The sequence below is a fragment of the Equus quagga genome, chromosome 13 (genome assembly GCF_021613505.1).
Source record: "Equus quagga isolate Etosha38 chromosome 13, UCLA_HA_Equagga_1.0, whole genome shotgun sequence".
Classification (NCBI taxonomy): Eukaryota; Metazoa; Chordata; class Mammalia; order Perissodactyla; family Equidae; genus Equus; species Equus quagga.
Genome location: NC_060279.1, coordinates 101,781 through 119,649, shown reverse-complemented (window position 1 = coordinate 119,649; position 17,869 = coordinate 101,781). Strand labels below are relative to the sequence as shown.

Below are 17,869 nucleotides of genomic sequence, written 5' to 3'. Positions count from 1 at the left end.
TTTATGGAACAAAATGTAAAACTTGCATGATTTTTTAATATTAAAGTGACGTTTCCACTTGAGTGGGCTGCTTTGGATCACGCCCTGTGATCACTGGAAGGTACACTTCCACTCTCCTCTCCTTTTCTAGATACTTCCTAAAGAAAAGTTTGAAAAGCCCTTCTTTTTGGAGCTAGAAGTTTAAGTGATGACCTCTGCTTCAGCGGCCATCGCGTCCATCATGCTGCCTCCAGATGGCACTCTCAAACCTGGCCACACATTAAATCATCAGTGAATCAATCCAGAGATGCCGAGCCCCATCTGCAGAGCTTCTGCTCATTCATCTGGAGTGGGGCCTGGGCCTCGGCATTTTCCAAGGCTGCCCCAGTGGCTCCCATTTGTAGCCAGGATGAGAACCACTCCTTTAAATGGAGGGCTGTGCTGTCAGGGTCCTTGACCCCTTGGGCCTGCTAACCCTCCAGTCCTGTTTTTTCTTACAGGTGTCAGGTACTTAGTCTATTTTCTTTCCAGGCTGCTGGCAGCCACATTCCTACTAAAGTCATCTTCCCTCTGACTTCCCATAGATTAGAGCACACGGTCCTCCTTTCTACTCCACCAACCATTCCTGGACAAACACCCAAGGTGAGGAAAGGAAGTGACATAGTTCCCAAGTGCCGCACATGTGCCAGGTGCTGTGTCAGATACTTACAGGTGCTTTAAAACCACCCAGTGAGCTAGGTGTTAACCATCCTTATTGTACAGATAAGGAACCTGAGGACCATGGAAATTAAAGAACATCTGGGATTCAAAGCCATTTTGTCTCACTCAAAATCCATGCCCTTTAGAAGACAATGACAGTACCTTGCCTTTCCTAAAACTCTTTTGTTTTTTAAGAGGTTTTTCCTTATTTATTTAATTGTTAAACTATGCTTTGCTGCAGGGACCATACAGAGGTAAGCAGACAACAGGATGAACTAGAGTTCAGGACATCTCACACATTACTAGGATCATTATTCCTGGTCTTTACTGACCTCTAGTAGAACTAGATTCAAGGCTGTAGACCTTTAGATGGGCCCATGGGACATGTCACTAGTTCTTGCTTCGGGGAATCAGCCCTGTCCCTAGGTAGGAGCTAACCTTTGTCCTCAGCCCAAAGGGATTCAGAATGGTGCTGCTGGTTAGGTGGTATTCTTGTTCTCCCCTCTCCCCACCTCAAACCTGATGCTTAACCTCTTGTCTGGAAAAAGCTGGGGCATCTCCTCTTCTGGGCTGCTCTGCACTTGGCTCTTGGATCCTGACCTTTTCCATGACCCCCTGGGTAAGTAAGATATTTTCCTATATATCCCCCAAAGATATTTTTCCATGTCTATAGAGGGTTCTACACTGACCTTGCAGTCACCTCTCTTGCCCTTCCTTGAAAGGGTTCGATAATTCCAGCCACTGAAAGTCCCATTTCCACCCTTGCCTAGCTTCTCTCTGATTGGTTTAAGTTACCAAAGTATATTTACTACCCTTTAGTAAAGCCTAACTTCTTCACCTTTCATTTATTCAACTAATGTTTAGAAGGGGCCTAATACACGCCAGGCACTTGGCAAAGCATTGTGCTAATGGAGGCACAACGACATTGCCTCCCTTCTCAGGCAGCTTGCAATCTACCAAAACCAAAAGAGGCTGCTATTTTTTGAAGGGCCACCACGTGGCAGGCTCCCTACTAGGAGTCTATTTTCTTCCTGTCATTTAGTCCTCCCAATATCTAATAAGGTTAGAGTTATTACCCCCATTTTACAAAAGAGGCCGCTGAGTCTCATTGATGCTTAAGCAATTAGCCCAAAGTCACGGAGACAACAAGTGGTGGAGCTGGGATTTGAACATATACCTGTGTTCCCAGCCCATGCTTTTTCCTTTACACTGGAGATTCTGTGTAGCATAGTGGTTACAAACTCAGGCTCTAGAAGCAAAAAGACTTGAGTTTAGAATCCTAGTTCTGCTGCTTAATTTCTATACTATCTTGAACAAATTAATTAGTCTGTCTCAACTTTGGTTTCTTCATCTGTGAAAATAAGATATGAAAATACCTATCTCATAGGTTTGTGGTGAAAATCTCAGAAATGGTAGCTGGTGTTTTAGAGCTGATATCTAGTCCTGATCTCATCTATAGCTAGGTGACCTCTGTGACTGGTGCCAGCATCCTGGGAACTGGGCTGCCTTACATCAGTTCTCTCCAGACATCCCCAGGACAGTCTGAGGGACACCATTAATTCTTAGCTCATTTGCATAATAAAGATGGATGTCATGTACTGAGCCACTGAATGACCAAACCCTCCAGGCTTCAGGTTTCAGGTTGTCTCCTCTGCCTCCTTCCTCATTTTGGTATCTCTCCCTGAACCAATGCCCCTTTCCTGACTCAAATACACTCCTACTTTCTAGAAGGTGAACTTCTGGAATCTCTCACGTCATCATCATTTTAATAATACCGGGCATGCAGTAAAAACACAGTAAAAATAAGAGATGCTATCCATTAAAAGAGAAAGGTTGTTCTCTGCCTTATTTTTAAAGAGCTTATTAGAAGGAAATTCTGAAGCTCTTAATGCATTTCCCAGAACTTGGAACTTGAAAGAGGCTTGCACTTGAAAGAAAGCAAGTCTTTCCCCCAGCTCCAACTCTTGGTCTCATCCTCTGGAAAGAGGAGACTATCCATGGTGAGGACTTCTAATGACCCCTCAGTGCCAAGGGAATAAGGAAAACATCTCCCTTGGAAACTTTGGGACACATTATGGGGTGTCAGTGTAGCCAAGACTTTCCATCGAAACATTAGACTAGTAAACAATCGCTGTCTGGCGTCAACAGTTTTCAGGATGGGCCGGCAGCGGGGCCTGAATCATATTACCATGATCATCTTTCTACTGACTCTTTATGTCCAACTCAATAATTCTGTTTGGGTGGATTTCCAGTCTTGCCCCTCTTCCCCTGATTGTTTGGGACCAGAGGCTATGATATAAAAACACGGACAGTTGGATTCTATGGGGATGAAGAGGAAGAGGCTGGCAGCCACAGGAGTATCACTGTGTCTTTGCTGGTAGTAATTTAAATCAGAAGACACTTCATCCCTCCCAAACAGGGTGGGTCCAATGTCAGAGGCAATCAGCTTTGCCCAGTACTTTTCCAGGTCAGGAGGAAATAGCAGTGGCCTGAACCCCTGGAAAGTCTAATTGGCCTAAAAGTCTAAGGGTTTGCCTGGCTTGGTTGGTGGTGGACATTCCATCCAGTATTAGGTACTGAAGACAGGTAGACTCTGCAGGGAGCCAAAAATACAATTCATTTCATAACTCTTTACTGATTACCTACCAGGGGCCAGGCACTGTGTACCCAGCCGGGGACCAGAGCTACAGAAATGGGCAACGTGGCCTCTCTCTTTACTTGCCTTATAGTCTCATGACTGGGTAGCGTTGGCTTGACGCCTCCCAGAAAGCATCAGCGTCCCCAGTGAGTCTCCTTTACATGTGGACTCCTGTGGCAATCTGGGCAACATCAGGATCCCCTACTTCCTATACCAAAGCTGAGCTCAGAGGGCCTAGATCCAGAACCAGGCAAACAGAGCAGCAATCATCAAAACGGAGATTAGAACCCATTGACAAAGGAATTTTGAACAGTGGTTCAGAATGGTTCCCTGGAACTCTGCCTCCTGACCTGATCCCAATCATCCCTTTTCTTTCTTCCCCCGAAACCTATCTTGAAACAGGACAGATGACTAAGGAACTGGTGCAAATCTCACTGCTTTAGAAGTGGTCAACAAACCACGTGGAGATTCTGCCTTTTTTGGTGAAACGTACTGGAAAGGATCCCAGTCAATGTTTGGTCCCCAGACTCTACTGACTTTCACCGTTATTAAATACAGTAATTATCCAGCATGCTGGGATTTAAAAAAATAAATATCTGTACCAATGAGTGGATTTGCGCAAGCTGCCTAGGCCCATCTAAGAAGTGTCTCTCAGGCCAGGTTGCCAGAATCAATGAATTCCATTCAAAAGTGACTACTTTCTGGACTTAAAAATGATGAGAAAGTCATCTGTGCATTATTCACAGCCATCTTCAGCTAAGGACACCCTGCGCCACTCACGAGATCAGAGTTGCTGCATATGCGTCTGCTTTATTTTGAGCAGGCATTATAATGAAGCCTCTTTGTGTCCCCTACACTCAGGACCTTGCTAGGCACAGAGGAGATACTATCTGTTTATTAAACTGAAATGAACTACATGTGAGGTCAGAAAGAGAAGCCCTGTTCCCCACCCCCTCTCATCTTTATACTCCCCTTTCCGCAGATTCCAGTAGACTGGCTCCGTATAAACTGAGTCCAGCCCTGACAGCAGGACGCTCATCACCCCTCCATTCTACCAGTCCTCTGGCCCTTGCTTGTGAGAAAGTATGTGGGCTTTAGATCAAGGTTAAAATCTTTGTTTTACCATTTCTAGCTACTCATTTTACATCTCTGAGCACCTATTTCCAATGCAAAATACCTCCTGAGATCATTATATGAGATAACATAAGGAAATCACTCAGTTTATAGTAGGTGTTCGGTAGAGGCCCACTCATTATGTTTAATCTTTTTAAAAACTATTTGTAAGTCCTAAGAAGAGTGGGTCCCCAACAAGCAACTTTCTGACAGCCTATGTCACTCAGGGCTAGCCTACGAGCCCTCGTGGTCTAGTAGTTACAATTCAGAGCTCTCACTGCCATGGCCCAGGTTCCTTTCCTGGTCAGGGAACCACACCACCTGTCTGTCTGTTGGTTGCATACTGTGGCGGCTGCATGTTGCTGCGATGCTGAAAGTTATGCTACCGGTATTTCACATACCAGCAGGGTCACTCACGGTGGACAGTTTTCCCTGGAGCTTCCAGACTATGAAAGACTAGGAGAAGGACCTGGTCACTTTCTTCCGACAAAGTTGGCCATGAAAACCCTATGAATAGCAGCAGAGCATCGTCTGATAGAGCGCTGGAAGGTGAGAGGATGGCACAAAAAGACTGGGCAGGGTTCCGCTCTGCTCAACACAGGGTCACTAGGAGCTGGAATGGCACTAACATCAAAAACACAGCTCAAACCTATTGGAGCAACTGAAAGTGCCATCTGCCTTGACACCTCTAAATTCTTCAAATTCAAATCTGAGGCTTTCTCAATTGGCATTTTTTAAAAATAAGGAATGTTTCAACTTTGAGCCCTAGTGCACTCTTAGTAGAAATGTAAAATGGTGCATCTGCTATGAAAAACAGTATACAAGTCTAAAAAATTAAAAATAGAATTACCATATTCTGAGCATATACCCAATTCCACTTCTGAGTGTATACCCAAAATAATTAAAAGTAGGTTCTCAAAGAGATATTTGTACATCCATGTTCATAGCAGCAGCATTCACAATAGTTAAGAGGTGGAAACAGCCCATGTGTCCATCAATGAATGAATGAATAAATAAAATGTGGTCTCTACATACAATATGATATTGTGGAAAGGAAATTCCGACACGTTACAACATGAGTGAAACTTGAGAACACTATGCTAAGTGAAATGTGCGTCACAAAAAAACAAATACTGTATGACTCCACTTATATGAGGCATCTAAAGTAGTGAAACTTATAGAAACAGAAAGTGGAATGGTGGGTGCCATGGGCTGGGGAGAGGGTGAAATGGGAATTTTTGTCTAAAGGATATAGAGTTTCAGTTTCGAAAGATGAAAAAGTTCTAGAGGCTGGTTGCATGGCACTGTGAATACACAACACTAATGTACACTTAAAAATGGTTAAGATGGTAAATTTTGTGTTAGGTGCAATTTACCACAATTAAAAATCAAACAAATAAGGAGTGTTTCCTGGATGCTGGCAGGAGACAATCAGCTGAGGAGAGAGCATTTAAGACACACAGGTTCGTCTAAGCTACTGAGATTCTACGTGACCCAAATTCTAATGGCTCCCAAATGTTTTCCTCTAGCCCCTGAACTTCAAACTCAGAGTCATCCATCTAACTGCCTGTGTGCGTCTCCACTGGAGAGCCAACAGGCATTTCTAACGTAGGCCCTCTCCCTCCCCGTCTTTCCCACGTCAGGAAATGGAGCTGCTGCCCACTCAGTGGCTCAAACTGAAACCCTAGGCCTCATCCTTGACTTTCCGTGACTCCCCATATCTGGTCCATCTTCAGGATGTGTCAGTCCCCTCTCTGAAAATACATTTCCCCTCCCACTGCACCAGTCCAGGCTGCCGTTCTCTCTCTGTGAGGCTGGCTAGCACCTCCGGCTCCCACCCTCGTCTCCCTCTCCCCACTCAGCAGTCTCTCCTATGTGCTTTTAAAAATGTGAATTGGGTACTTCCCCTGCTTAAAACATACTGTTTTTCAAATATTTAGAATAAAAACTAAATCGTTTCCATGCCAAATATCCCTTCATGGTCTAGCTCCTGCCTGCTTCTCTGACCTCATCTTCCCTTCACCCAGGGTCTCTATATCTGTAAAATAGGTACAACAGCAATCATGTCCAGGTAGTGAGCATCAGTGAGGTGCTAGGCCAGGTGCCTCACACACATGACCTCAGATAGTCCTGGCTATAGCCCAAGGTGGTGTTAGGAATCCTAAGACTGTAGTGAGGATTAAATGAGAGCGCACAATGCTGGTGCCAGCAAGTGATGGATCACTGCTAGATTTGCTCCAATGTGGGGGGAGAACATCTGTAGCCCCGAGAAGTCTACCCTGGTCAGGGACGCTGTCCTGTGTCCTGCTCTCTTATCCACTGGTCTAACCACCTGCCCATAGGGGGCGCTTGGCCAAGACGGGTGATCACTAGCTCTCTGAGGGGCACAGGGGTTGTTAAAGAGTTAAGATGCCTCTCCCCAAAGCCTGGCCTTCCCCATCCCCACATCTGCCCTGTGGTTTAATGAGAAATCCAGGCACTCTGTAAGGGACTGTGCAAATAACTTCTAGGGCGCCACTAACTCATTCAGCAGAAAGAGGCCCAGAGCTGCCAATGCTTCAGGGAAGATAAGTGAGTGGAAAGAAGGTGGTTTTTATAGCATCAGGCAGATGGAAGGATTTTGCGCGGTTGAGTGTGAGCTCCGCCCCTGCAGCAGAGCCAAAAAATCCAGGCTCCGGGCTCCTCAGCCCCTCTCTTCACAATATTTGATTAGGAATTTGGGGGCGGGACCTGGCCTGGCACAGACGCGCACACTCTCAGTGGACACTCCTACTCCTTCTCTCTCTCTCTCTCACACACGTTCTCCAACCAAGGAGGCCAGACAGAGGGACGTGGTCACTCTGAAAGGTTCAACTTGAGGTAAGTTCAGCATTTTACTTCAGTTTCTGTGCCTTCTAGTCCCATGAAGGAAACAAAGGAAGGGGCTGGGAGTAGGGCAGGGGCAGGCAGGGAGGAGCCATTCCTCCTTCTCCTCTTCTAGGCCGTGATCCCAGGAGGCTGGAGAGGGGCCGAGGGGGAGCAGGAGGAAGGGGCTCCAGCGGCTGCCTTTGCCTGACAGTTCCTTTCTGGTTGCTGGGAGGCCTCCAATTCTCGGGCTTGAAGAAGCGAAGAACCAGGTATCCAGAGAAGCCAGCTTTGCCCTCCCACCCACCACTCACCCCACCATCCTAGCGCCATGTCCCTGTGGTCTCTCTGTGGGACCTATGTGCTGTTTGGGGGGCAGGAGGAGTTTGTGTATTGTGTGTGTGTGTGTGCACGTGTTTTTCTGGGGTGAGAGGAAGAGAATAAAGAGAAGCATTGAGAATCGATTGTGTCCAGGGAGCTGTGAAGTGGGGGTCCAATCCAGTGAGGGGATGGCTTCTGGTTTGACTTCTTCAACTCTGCTAGGAGGGAGAGACGGTCCTCTAGAGCAGAGAAATGAAAGACCAGCAGTAACTCCTGAGTGAGCCAGACTCAACTCATAGAGTGCCTGCCTGGAAACTTTCCACCTCACAAAACTCCGAGCACAGCAGGGTCTCTAGCATTATAGGGGGAAATTTAAGAGCATACAACCCTGGAGCAACATTGCCAAGAGAAGGGGGTGAGGTGAGGAGAGTCATAAGCTCCCCACCAAACCCTTTTAGCCATCATGGCCCCTAAGGAGAGGCCAAAGCGGTCAGGATGCACAGCCCCAGGAGAGCTGAGTCTTAGAGAGGAAGGTGGCTCTTGTTTGCCAAGGTGCCCAGTCTGGAAGAAATGGAGACAGAGGCTCACTGTGCCATCCTCCAGACAACCACCTTGGTCCTGCAGCAGTCTGGGACTGTGCATGGAAAAATGCGCTGTTGGCAGTGGGCCTCTCCATCCGTCTTCTTTCCTGGCCAGAGCAAGGGCCCAGCCAGCATGCCAGGCAGTGGGCAGTTGAGTGAGCTTCTCAGAAACACTGTGGGCTCTTTGTCTGAGGCCTGAGGCTGTCTGAGGATGAGCCAGGGAGCCTCTCCTCTGTCGCCCAGAGGCTGGTGGGGGGAAGTGGGCCTAAGGGCACTGCTTTCAGGGGACAGGGAGGTCTGAGAGGGAGGACTGGCCAGATGGTGACTAGATTGAGTGTCACAGTCAGGGTCCTTCCCATCAGTTCAGTGGATTTGATGCTGGCTTTTCGACTCCTTTCTTTCTCCTGTCCACAGTTGCCAACCCCAGCAAGGGGTTGTGAGGGATATATGTGACTTCTAGGATCGAGAAAGCTTCTAAGGTTCTCCATCCAATGGTGGCACTCACCCCTCTGGAAGGTGCCTATTGCTCATAGTGGCTATGCATTGCATTGGCTATAAGTATTTGGAGTAGGGTGCCTGGGTCTGAAATGCCAGCCCCTGGTCCCTCATCTTCCATGCCTTCAGCTTCCTTCTCAGATGGCACCAAACCCACATTTCTCTCCAAGTACCCTCTTCTCATCTCGCTAGCATACGAGCTCAAAGGCAACAGCCTGCCTGGCAAGGTGGGAGGGAAACCCAGATGTCATCATAGGTAGCTTGTGTTGGGAAGGAAGGATGCCAGAATCCCATTCTAAAGCTGCATTCCCTTGGGCATGCACAAGAGACTTCAATTCCCGTTCTATTTTTCAGTGTTCCTCATTCATTTCTCTTGGTCACCCATGGCTCTTGTATATATCCAAGGTGGAGCATAAGGAGTGCTAACACTTTACTAGACACCATGGAAGACAGCCAAGTGCGCTGGCTCAGACTCCATACACTCAGGACCCACCCTAGCAGACAAGTGCTATACCTGGCTGCCAGTGTCCCCAGTCTGGAGGGGATCTGTAAGTGTTATATGAAGACCCTATGCCAGCCAAGTTGCGTGCATAGCCACGAACTGCTAACCAGAGAGCTTTCTCACCCAGCAGACCATTACAGACGCTGGCACTTTGAAGGGTAGCCCAAGCCTTGTGGTGGCTGCAAAGGGACCACGCCCCTCCCCAAAGACTCAAAACCACAAACCCCCAGGCTGCCCAAGAGAGGAGAAGATCTTCCAGAAGTAGTACAGATCTTCCTCTTCGAGGTCTCAAGCCACTTCTGGAGGTTTCCCAGAGACAGGGAAAGAGCCAGAGGGCTTCTTCCTTGGACTCTTGAAAAATATTATTTTCCTGGGGAGTCCAAACTGGACGGGAATTCAGGCCTAAAGAGCATCCCTCTCTCCCCTTCTCCTCCTGCCCCACCCCCACAGAGATTGCTGTATGCTTTCCCCCAACAGAACCTTCAGGTTCTAGAGACTCCTAAGGACCTGTCCCTCCAAAAACTGAAGTGCTCCCCAATTCAAGTTTCTTCTCATCTCAAAGTCTCTATTTCTGTGACTCTGTGACCAGGGGAAAATGCACGTAGCTCCCCCAGATAGCCAAGGTCCAGACGGACCAAGTGCGCAGAGCCGGCACTGGGAGGAGGCACAGAGGAGGTGAGAGCAAGGCTCCTGCTCTCAGATGCTGAGTCAGATCTGCTTAGCTCTAAGCCTAAGGCTTGCCTGCTTTGCCTCCCTGCCTCCCTAGAGTCTCACTCATGCCCGCTTGCTCTGTTCTCTCTCCCTTCTTGCAGAGAGACAAAATGCAGTGGGCCTCTCTCCTGCTGCTGGCAGGGCTCTGCTCCCTCTCCCGGGCCCAGTATGACGAAGACCCCCACTGGTGGTTCCACTACCTCCGCAGCCAGCAGTCCACCTACTATGATCCCTATGACCCTTACCCTTATGAGCCCTATGAGCCTTACCCCTACGGGGTGGAGGAAGGTCCAGCCTATGCCTACGGCTCTCCACCCCCACCAGAGCCCCGCGACTGCCCCCAGGAGTGTGACTGCCCACCCAACTTCCCCACAGCCATGTACTGTGACAACCGCAACCTCAAGTACCTGCCCTTCGTCCCCTCTCGCATGAAGTATGTATACTTCCAGAACAACCAGATCTCCTCCATCCAGGAAGGTGTCTTTGACAATGCGACTGGGCTGCTCTGGATTGCTCTCCATGGCAACCAGATCACCAGTGATAAGGTGGGCAGGAAGGTCTTCTCCAAGCTGAAGCACCTGGAGAGGCTGTACCTGGACCACAACAACCTGACCCGGGTGCCCGGCCCACTGCCTCGATCCCTGAGGGAGCTCCATCTCGACCACAACCAGATCTCAAGGGTCCCCAACAATGCTTTGGAGGGTCTGGAGAACCTTACAGCCTTGTATCTCCAACACAACGAGATCCAGGAAGTGGGCAGTGCGATGAAGGGCCTCCGGTCACTGATCTTGCTGGACCTGAGTTACAACCACCTTCGAAAGGTGCCTGACGGACTGCCCTCAGCCCTTGAGCAGCTGTACCTGGAGCACAATAACGTCTACTCCGTCCCTGACAGCTATTTCCGGGGCTCACCCAAGCTGCTGTATGTGCGGCTGTCTCACAACAGTCTTACCAACAATGGCCTGGCCTCCAACACCTTCAATTCCAGCAGCATCCTTGAGCTCGACCTCTCCTACAACCAGCTGCAGAAGATCCCCCCCGTCAATACCAACCTGGAGAACCTTTACCTCCAAGGCAATAGGATCAATGGTGAGACCTTGGTGAAGGGGAGTGGGGAGTGGCTGTCTATCTCTCTAGAAAGACCCTGTTCTGAGTGCTGGTAGCAATACAAAGGAAAAAAGTAGGGGAACCAAAGAGTACAAATGAAGCTACCTGAAAACCAAGTCATACTCCTGTCTAAAAGGGCAAAATGGCATACTCTTAGACTAAACAGCTGTGTTAGGGAAATTCAGTGGGGAGTGGGCTGGTATGGAAGAAGACTTCCCAGAAGAGGTAAGTTTCACTCTAGGTCATGAGAGATAAGTGTGCATGGGTCAGAGGAACACAGGACAAAGCTGTTCTGGGAAGGGAAATTGCCACAAACAAAGGAACCAGTCATTTAACAGATCACCTTGTTAAACCAGTCACTTAACCAGGGAATTCATGTGTCTAGGATGAAGGGGTCCTGCACTGAGGAGCAGTGAGACATGAGTTTGGAGAGGTTTGGTAGTTCATAGAGAGGGGGATTTCACTGGAACTTCTAGGGTCCATCTTGGAAGGAAGGTGGGCTGCTAAGAAACCATGGTATCTGTACTTACTCATCAACCCAGAAGATGATGAGATGAGCTCTCTGTTTCCACACGATCTACTCCTGCCTCTACAGCCTGGTCTTGTGTTTGGGTGTTTGCTTTTTAAACCTAACAGCTGGCAGATGAGAATGTGCAGCCTCTCAGAGCTGAAGGAGGTGTTCGTTCTGGTCAGTTCTCCCTGGAGCACAAGGAGTCCCTGGTGGCAGGGCAGGGCAGAGGTCCCCCTGGGGTGTCCTGAGCCTGATAACCACAGACCCCTGGGGTGGTGGGCAAGGACACTGGACTTCTTGTTTTCCAAGCACTGAAAAGGTCTAAAGGAACCAAAAGGGCTCCCTCTCTGCCCCTAAGAACTAAAATATTCCTTTCAGATTGGGATATCGAGTTGCTTTTCAGTTCCTTCTCGGGATCTTGTGTTTCGAATGTGCTTACATTACCCCAGGGCCTGTGACGTCTTAATCCCAGCTGGAAGGTACTGAGCCAGCATTTAACCTTTGTTCCTGTGTCGCAAACCCCGCCTCTCCCTGGGTAAAGAAGAACTCATTAATGACCACCGGCAGAGGGCTCTGAAGTGGAGCCTGCTTAGAGTGGCAGCTCCATCAAAGTGCTGATAAAGCAGGGTCTTGCTCTCTCCTCTCCATCTTTTCTCTCCCTGTGCTCAGGGAGTACATGGCAAGATGTTAACAAGCTGGACAGCCCTCTGAGTGAGAGGCACCAGTCCCAGAGGTTGACCAGGGGGTGGAGGGCGGCAAGGCGAAGATGTGTGTGGTCCTCTAGTTTGAAGTGTAAGACACCATCATGCACGGTCCAAACTGCTTTGTATTTAAAGGCTCTCTTTCTTTTGGGTCTTCTTGTTCCCGAGGGGGTGGCTCTCTAAGACGTCTCTAAGATGGTGCGTGCTGCAAAGGCTTTGACCTTTCCTCATAGCTGTCCACTATCCCACCCAGAAGTCACCACTACTTACCTGCCACCCGCTCTGAATCCAGGAGCATTGTCATATCAGAAATGTCATATAATATGCTGCGCTTGACCCTGAAAATGTGGCAGCAAAGAGCAGCTGTCATGGGAGAGAACCCATTAGTGATTGAATAACTACACAATCAGAGACACTTGGGGTGGGAGAGGTTTCATCCAGCATCTCGGCACCACGCTGCCTTCCTGCAAAACTGCCTTGCCACTCGAACACCAGGTGGCCCACCTCTTCCCAAACCTCTGCAGAGGATAAAATCACTCTAGTAAAGTGTCCCAAGGTCATGCAAGAAAGCTCCCCCTTAAGTCAAACAACCTCAAAACTTTCAGTGTCTACCCCAAATCCTTTCTTGTGTAATGTAAGCCAAATTCCCTTTATCTAGTTATCAGTTAGTCTCTCTCCCAGTCTTCTGTTTAGGCAAAATAACGCCAATTTCTTAATTTAATTTTCCTTAAATTAGTGAATTAGTACGTGTAAAGTGCTTGCTCCAGGGCCTGGCACATAACTGAAAAACCAATGCACAACTAATTATTTTTATTAGCGTTTCTTCTCATTGCCACTTTGAAAGTGACAGGCATAATGTGTTTTGTTGGATTTTTTGCACGGCTAAGATGAGGAAATGGAGACACAGAGAAGGAAAAGCAATCTTTTCATGTCACCCAGACCATGTAGTTTAGAACCCTGAAGCCCCACCTTCCATATCCAGGAACCTAGAGCCAGCTGTCTCTGCCTGAGAACGTGAGGACTCTCTCTCTGATTCAGACCGCCAGCAGGAAAGACAGTGCCCCCAGCTCAGCCTGCTCTCATAGGGCAATTGTGAGGGCCCAGGGGTGCGGGGGGTGAAGGTAGAATTGAAACAACCCCCTGAGGGAGGAGCTCAAAGAAGGACAGGAGCTAAAGGGTGCGCAGCGGGATCAGGCGCAGTCCTCTCCCCCGACCTTTCTTCTTCCATTAGCGTCTCTCTCAGTTTTTCCAGCCTGGCAACAGCAAAGGAACACAGCCCGGAATGTTCTTCAGTAGCTCTGGGACCTAGTGGAGCAGGGCGGGTATACGAGGAGGAATTTGGAAAGACTTATGTCAGTATTTAATCTGGGCTGGAAAATGTCCTGTAGAGTTTCCAAGCAGAAGCCCTCTGTTATTCCTGAGCTGGGGAAGATAAACAGGAGGGCTCACAGTGTCCGGTGTGGGGACAGAATCTACGTACACGGTGTGGCCAGCAGCCCACAAGGATCCCCCATATTTATCCAGGCCAAGTTGGGATGCAGGACTTTCACAGACGGTCTGAGGGCTCCAGGTGTGGGGAGAGACTCTATCAAGAACCTCTAGCACAGTCCCAAAGAGGGCTGGAAGTGGTGCTGAGGCTGGGCCACTGTATTTCTCTGCCCCACTCCATCTTTTATACAGACACTGCAGACCAGCCGCAGCCGAGGCTCTGCCCCACCTGCTCACTTGGAGACCACTTGATCTCTTCCTTAGGACCAGAAAGGAGACATTCCAGATCTCCTCCCCACTCCAAGCGCTCTCCAAAGAAGGGCATTCCCGATCTCCTCCACTCTCCGCGTCTCGTCATCCTCTGGGTCTGGATCTCCGGTCTCACGTTTGCAGTACAAGTTAACTGTCTGCAGCCTCACCCCATCCCACTTTGTCAGTTTTTAACACACAGTGGAAACAACTGATAGAGCTAATTTAAAACCACTTTCTTCATCAGCCTATTCAAGCTTTCCATGCAGTCTTCCTTGCAACCTTCATTTTCACACGTATAACCTCTCCCTCCGGGCCACCCTCCACATCCCTCTGGGAGAGAGTCAGCAAGGCCTGCTCCCACCCTCCATGCACAGCTCTGGCAACACAGCTTCCCCCACTGGACGAGCACAGGAAGGCCTCTAGTGGAAGCAGAGCCAGCCCAGCTCTGGGTCTGCCCAGGCATATCGGCCCTCCAGATGTCCCAGAGCCATCTTCCCCTGAGGGCACAATGGGTAACTTCCCCCAAGCCCCTTTCACACGAGCACCTTCCTGAAGCCTCATGCACCACAGTGAGGGCAGCCTGCAGAGCTGGCAGCCGCTTCCCCGTGGTGACATTTGCCATCTCTGCTGGAGTTTTAGCTGAGTTCTTGGCTTTTCCCCTTTCAAGTTCCTGACCCAGTAGACTCGAGACCATGGTGGTTGATTTGCCCAAGAGGACAACCAGAGTTGGAACGGGGTGAAAGGCAGCAGAAGGATTTATGCTAAAACCAAGCAGAATTATTCTATCTATTAGGATTACATGGTTTGCGGGGAAAGCTTCAAAAAGGGGGAATTCTTTTGAAAAGGCAAACCGTAATCATATAAAATGCAAGAGGCGAGGGAATTATCTATTTGACTTTTGAGGTCCATAGCAGTCCCGTTCGTCTATGAATTTCCTTCTCCTTGAACCTCAGAGCCTTGCTCACTCCTTGGCAGCACTCGGAAGGGAGCCGGGCAACCCCCGACAGCTTGGCACGGAAAGACGCTTGTCTCTCGGCCCAGGCTTTCTCGTTTTAATTTCCTGCCACTTTCTCTATCTGCACAGTGGCAGAAGATATTCCAGATTTAAGTCCCTCCATTTCCTCCATCTTCTTTCTCACAGCAAATTCAGCAAAGCCCTCCTCCAAAACCAATCAAGTACTTCAAAGCTGCTAGAGCTGGTCTTTGACTACCCTCTGCTTCCCCCTGCTGCCCACAAATGGGAAAAGACCAGGCGCTGTCTGGAAGGACACTCAAGGACATCCAGGGTCTGCAGAGCAATGCACAGGTTGGGGGGCGGCAGGAGGCGGAGCGCAGACGCAGGCAGGGCCCCCTCTGCCCCTGGTTCCGCCCCCCAGTGGTGAAAGTCGGTATGACTCCTCTCCTGGAGAACGCCTGCCCCTCCCAGCCCAGTTCCACCCCTCACATCACTAGTATTTAAGCAGCTTCACAGAGTCTGACTAGCCTCAATGTGCATCCGGGTCCCTGATCTGGGCTTCTCCCACCGTCCCCGCCCTCTTGTCCCCACAGAGTTCTCCATCAGCAGCTTCTGTACCGTGGTGGACGTCATGAATTTCTCCAAGCTGCAGGTGCTGCGCCTGGACGGGAACGAGATCAAGCGCAGCGCCATGCCCGCGGACGCGCCCCTCTGCCTGCGCCTCGCCAGCCTCATCGAGATCTGAGCGGCCCTCGCGCGGGCGCGGCCCACAGCCCCCACCCCACTGCATTTGGCTTGATACTTTGGTTTGGCTTTTGCTGGAAGGTCTGGGACAGATCATGTGACAGAAGTCCACGGGCTCCCTCCACAGGCTTCTTCCCTGTAGGCGGGCTTAGGTGAGATGCGGGGACAGGCAGCTTCTGCTGAGGGACACGACCGAAGCGCTCTTTTCCAGACAGATGTGGTGGCGGAGGGAGTAATCCTTGGAGGTCCCAACCCCAGAAATCTCACTGCCCACTGATCTGGTGTCGTGAACTTTAAAAGTTGCTCGGGCAATAATACGTCCTTGTGCTTTTCCAACCACCCCTGACTCTCTGTGAGCAGCGCTGGACAGCCCTCTCGTGCGGGCTGGTAGTGCAGATGGTCGAGGCTCCCACTGCTGCTCCTCAGAATATACCTCTTGCCCAACAGCCTCCTCCTAAGTCCACCTCCGCACTGTCTCGCTCCACAACGCTTAAGCCTTAGACAGAAGCAGGAGACCCCAGGCATGTTCTCTGCCCAGCAGCCTATGCAGAGAACTCGTACTTGTGTCTGAGGTTGGAAGGACACCAAGAGTCACCTCTATGCCTCCCTAACCTCTCTTCTTGAAAACCGCCAGATTGGAGGTCGCCAGTATGATGACAATATTCAGGGCCTGATGGGGGAGGAGACAACCAGCCTCAGGCGTAGATAAATGTATGGAGCTATATTTTAGCATTTGGGCAGTTCTTTGAAAATGGCTCAGGCTTCAAAAGAGGAAAGGCCAGACTTTGCTGATCTTCAGCATCCGTAGTGGGGCAAACCACCCCCAGTCAGCTAACCTGAGGAAGCAGCTCCAGGTTTCATTCTCGTCCAGCACTCTCTGCATTCCCAGCAGCTCCTACTTGGGTCTTTATCCTCAAAGGCAGAGGCCATGTGGTTCTCAAAGCATGAGGAAGGTAGCTTGTCCTCTCCTCCCCGCAGAAATGCCCACATCCTGATAGTAGAGACAGACTCCAGCCAGCCCTGGGCTTGCCTGCTAGCCCAAAGGAGGAGGCTGTGGTTCTTCTTATTAATTGATTTGTCCTAAGGCCACAGTTAAAAGTACCAGCTCTGGCCGGAGATGCTCACTGGGCCTGTGAAGCCCAGGCCAGGCAGCCACATCTTGCCTGCACTGAGTAGGAAACCTTCTGCTTTCACATCTCTGAGCTACGCCCTCATCACTGAAGATGCCTGTTGCTTTACAGTTTGGCTGGAGAACAATTAATTCTTCGCATTTCTGAAGGTATTGTTGCCTGGGGCACAACCCACCTGCTCCAGTGGGACAGAGCCAGGGGCAGGGATCGGTTGAGGAGAGCGAGCCCTTGTCTGGTCCCTGCCCAGATGCTGTCATGTCCCGGATACTGGGTATGCTTTGAGGCAGCTTCCCTGAGAAGCGAAGTAGGGGATCCTTGGACTATGTTCTTGGCTCCAGACCCTGAAATCCACAAAAGCCAAACCAGCTCATTCAACAAGGGAGCTCTGACGCGAGGGGCAGGGCCAGTCGCCCCAGCCCCAGGGCTCTTCCAAAAGCATCTGCATGTGGACGCCATCATGCCTCTATAAAGGATCCTGATTACAGGAAAAGCATGCATGGTGGCCTACGACCAATAAAGTTATTTTACGATTGCATCTGCAAGAATGGAGTTATTTAAGGCAGACACAGAAGGGTTACTTTGAGGGCACCTAGAGGGGAGCATAGGCCTCGGGCTGGAAGGGCCCACTTTCTCATCTATTCTGCTTGGTTAGATGTAGCTAAGGGGTTAAAAAATAGTCACCTGTTTAAAAGCTCTAGTTATCAAATTTTGTGCTCTGAAAGTTCTTCTTTAAGTCTAACTTCTATCCCACCAGCTACACATTTCCTTCCATTTGGTCCCCAAGAGATAAAGAACAACTGGGTTTTTCCAATCATTTTAACACTTTTCTCCTTGGACCACCCTCCCTTGTCAATCCAGTAATTCTGGGGTCTGGTGGGTCCTGTGTATTGCTGTCTTGACTGCTCCTGCCCTCTAGTGGCAACTGACCAGAACTGAGAGCTGTCAAGCACTGCCAAGCCTTGGCAGTTGGGCCTGAAAGAGGAAAATGAGCATTCAGCTGCCCATCGTTCTTTCATTCATTTCCTCAATGGATGATTCCGGGAAGTCTTTAAGTGCAGATGTTGTGCCAGGGCCTTAGCAAATGTTGTATAAGTTAGG

General features: G+C 49.6%; 1 protein-coding gene across 2 annotated transcripts; it reads left to right on the top strand.

Annotated features, from left to right (window-relative positions):
* Positions 1-7,095: 7,095 nt before the first annotated feature.
* FMOD (fibromodulin) lies at positions 7,096-17,306 on the top strand. Of its 2 annotated transcripts, none has more exons than XM_046683703.1 (3): positions 7,096-7,288; positions 9,985-10,972; positions 15,491-17,306. In XM_046683703.1, exons 2-3 carry the CDS (start codon positions 9,994-9,996, stop codon positions 15,640-15,642), a joined length of 1,131 nt encoding a protein of 376 aa, XP_046539659.1. In that variant the 5' UTR covers positions 7,096-7,288; positions 9,985-9,993; the 3' UTR covers positions 15,643-17,306. The 2 variants fall into 2 exon arrangements, with proteins under 2 accessions (XP_046539659.1, XP_046539660.1); XM_046683704.1 differs by lacking the exon at positions 7,096-7,288 and adding an exon at positions 7,426-7,545.
* Positions 17,307-17,869: the final 563 nt, after the last annotated feature.

What these genes read in the sequence shown, in the direction of transcription:
- FMOD (XM_046683703.1), top strand. Translation starts at nt 9,994, where the DNA reads ATGCAGTGGGCCTCTCTCCTGCTGCTGGCAGGGCTCTGCTCCCTCTCC. An exon ending in CCAAGGCAATAGGATCAATG is followed by an intron (nt 10,973 to 15,490) that starts GTGAGACCTTGG and finishes TTGTCCCCACAG; the next exon opens with AGTTCTCCATCAGCAGCTTC.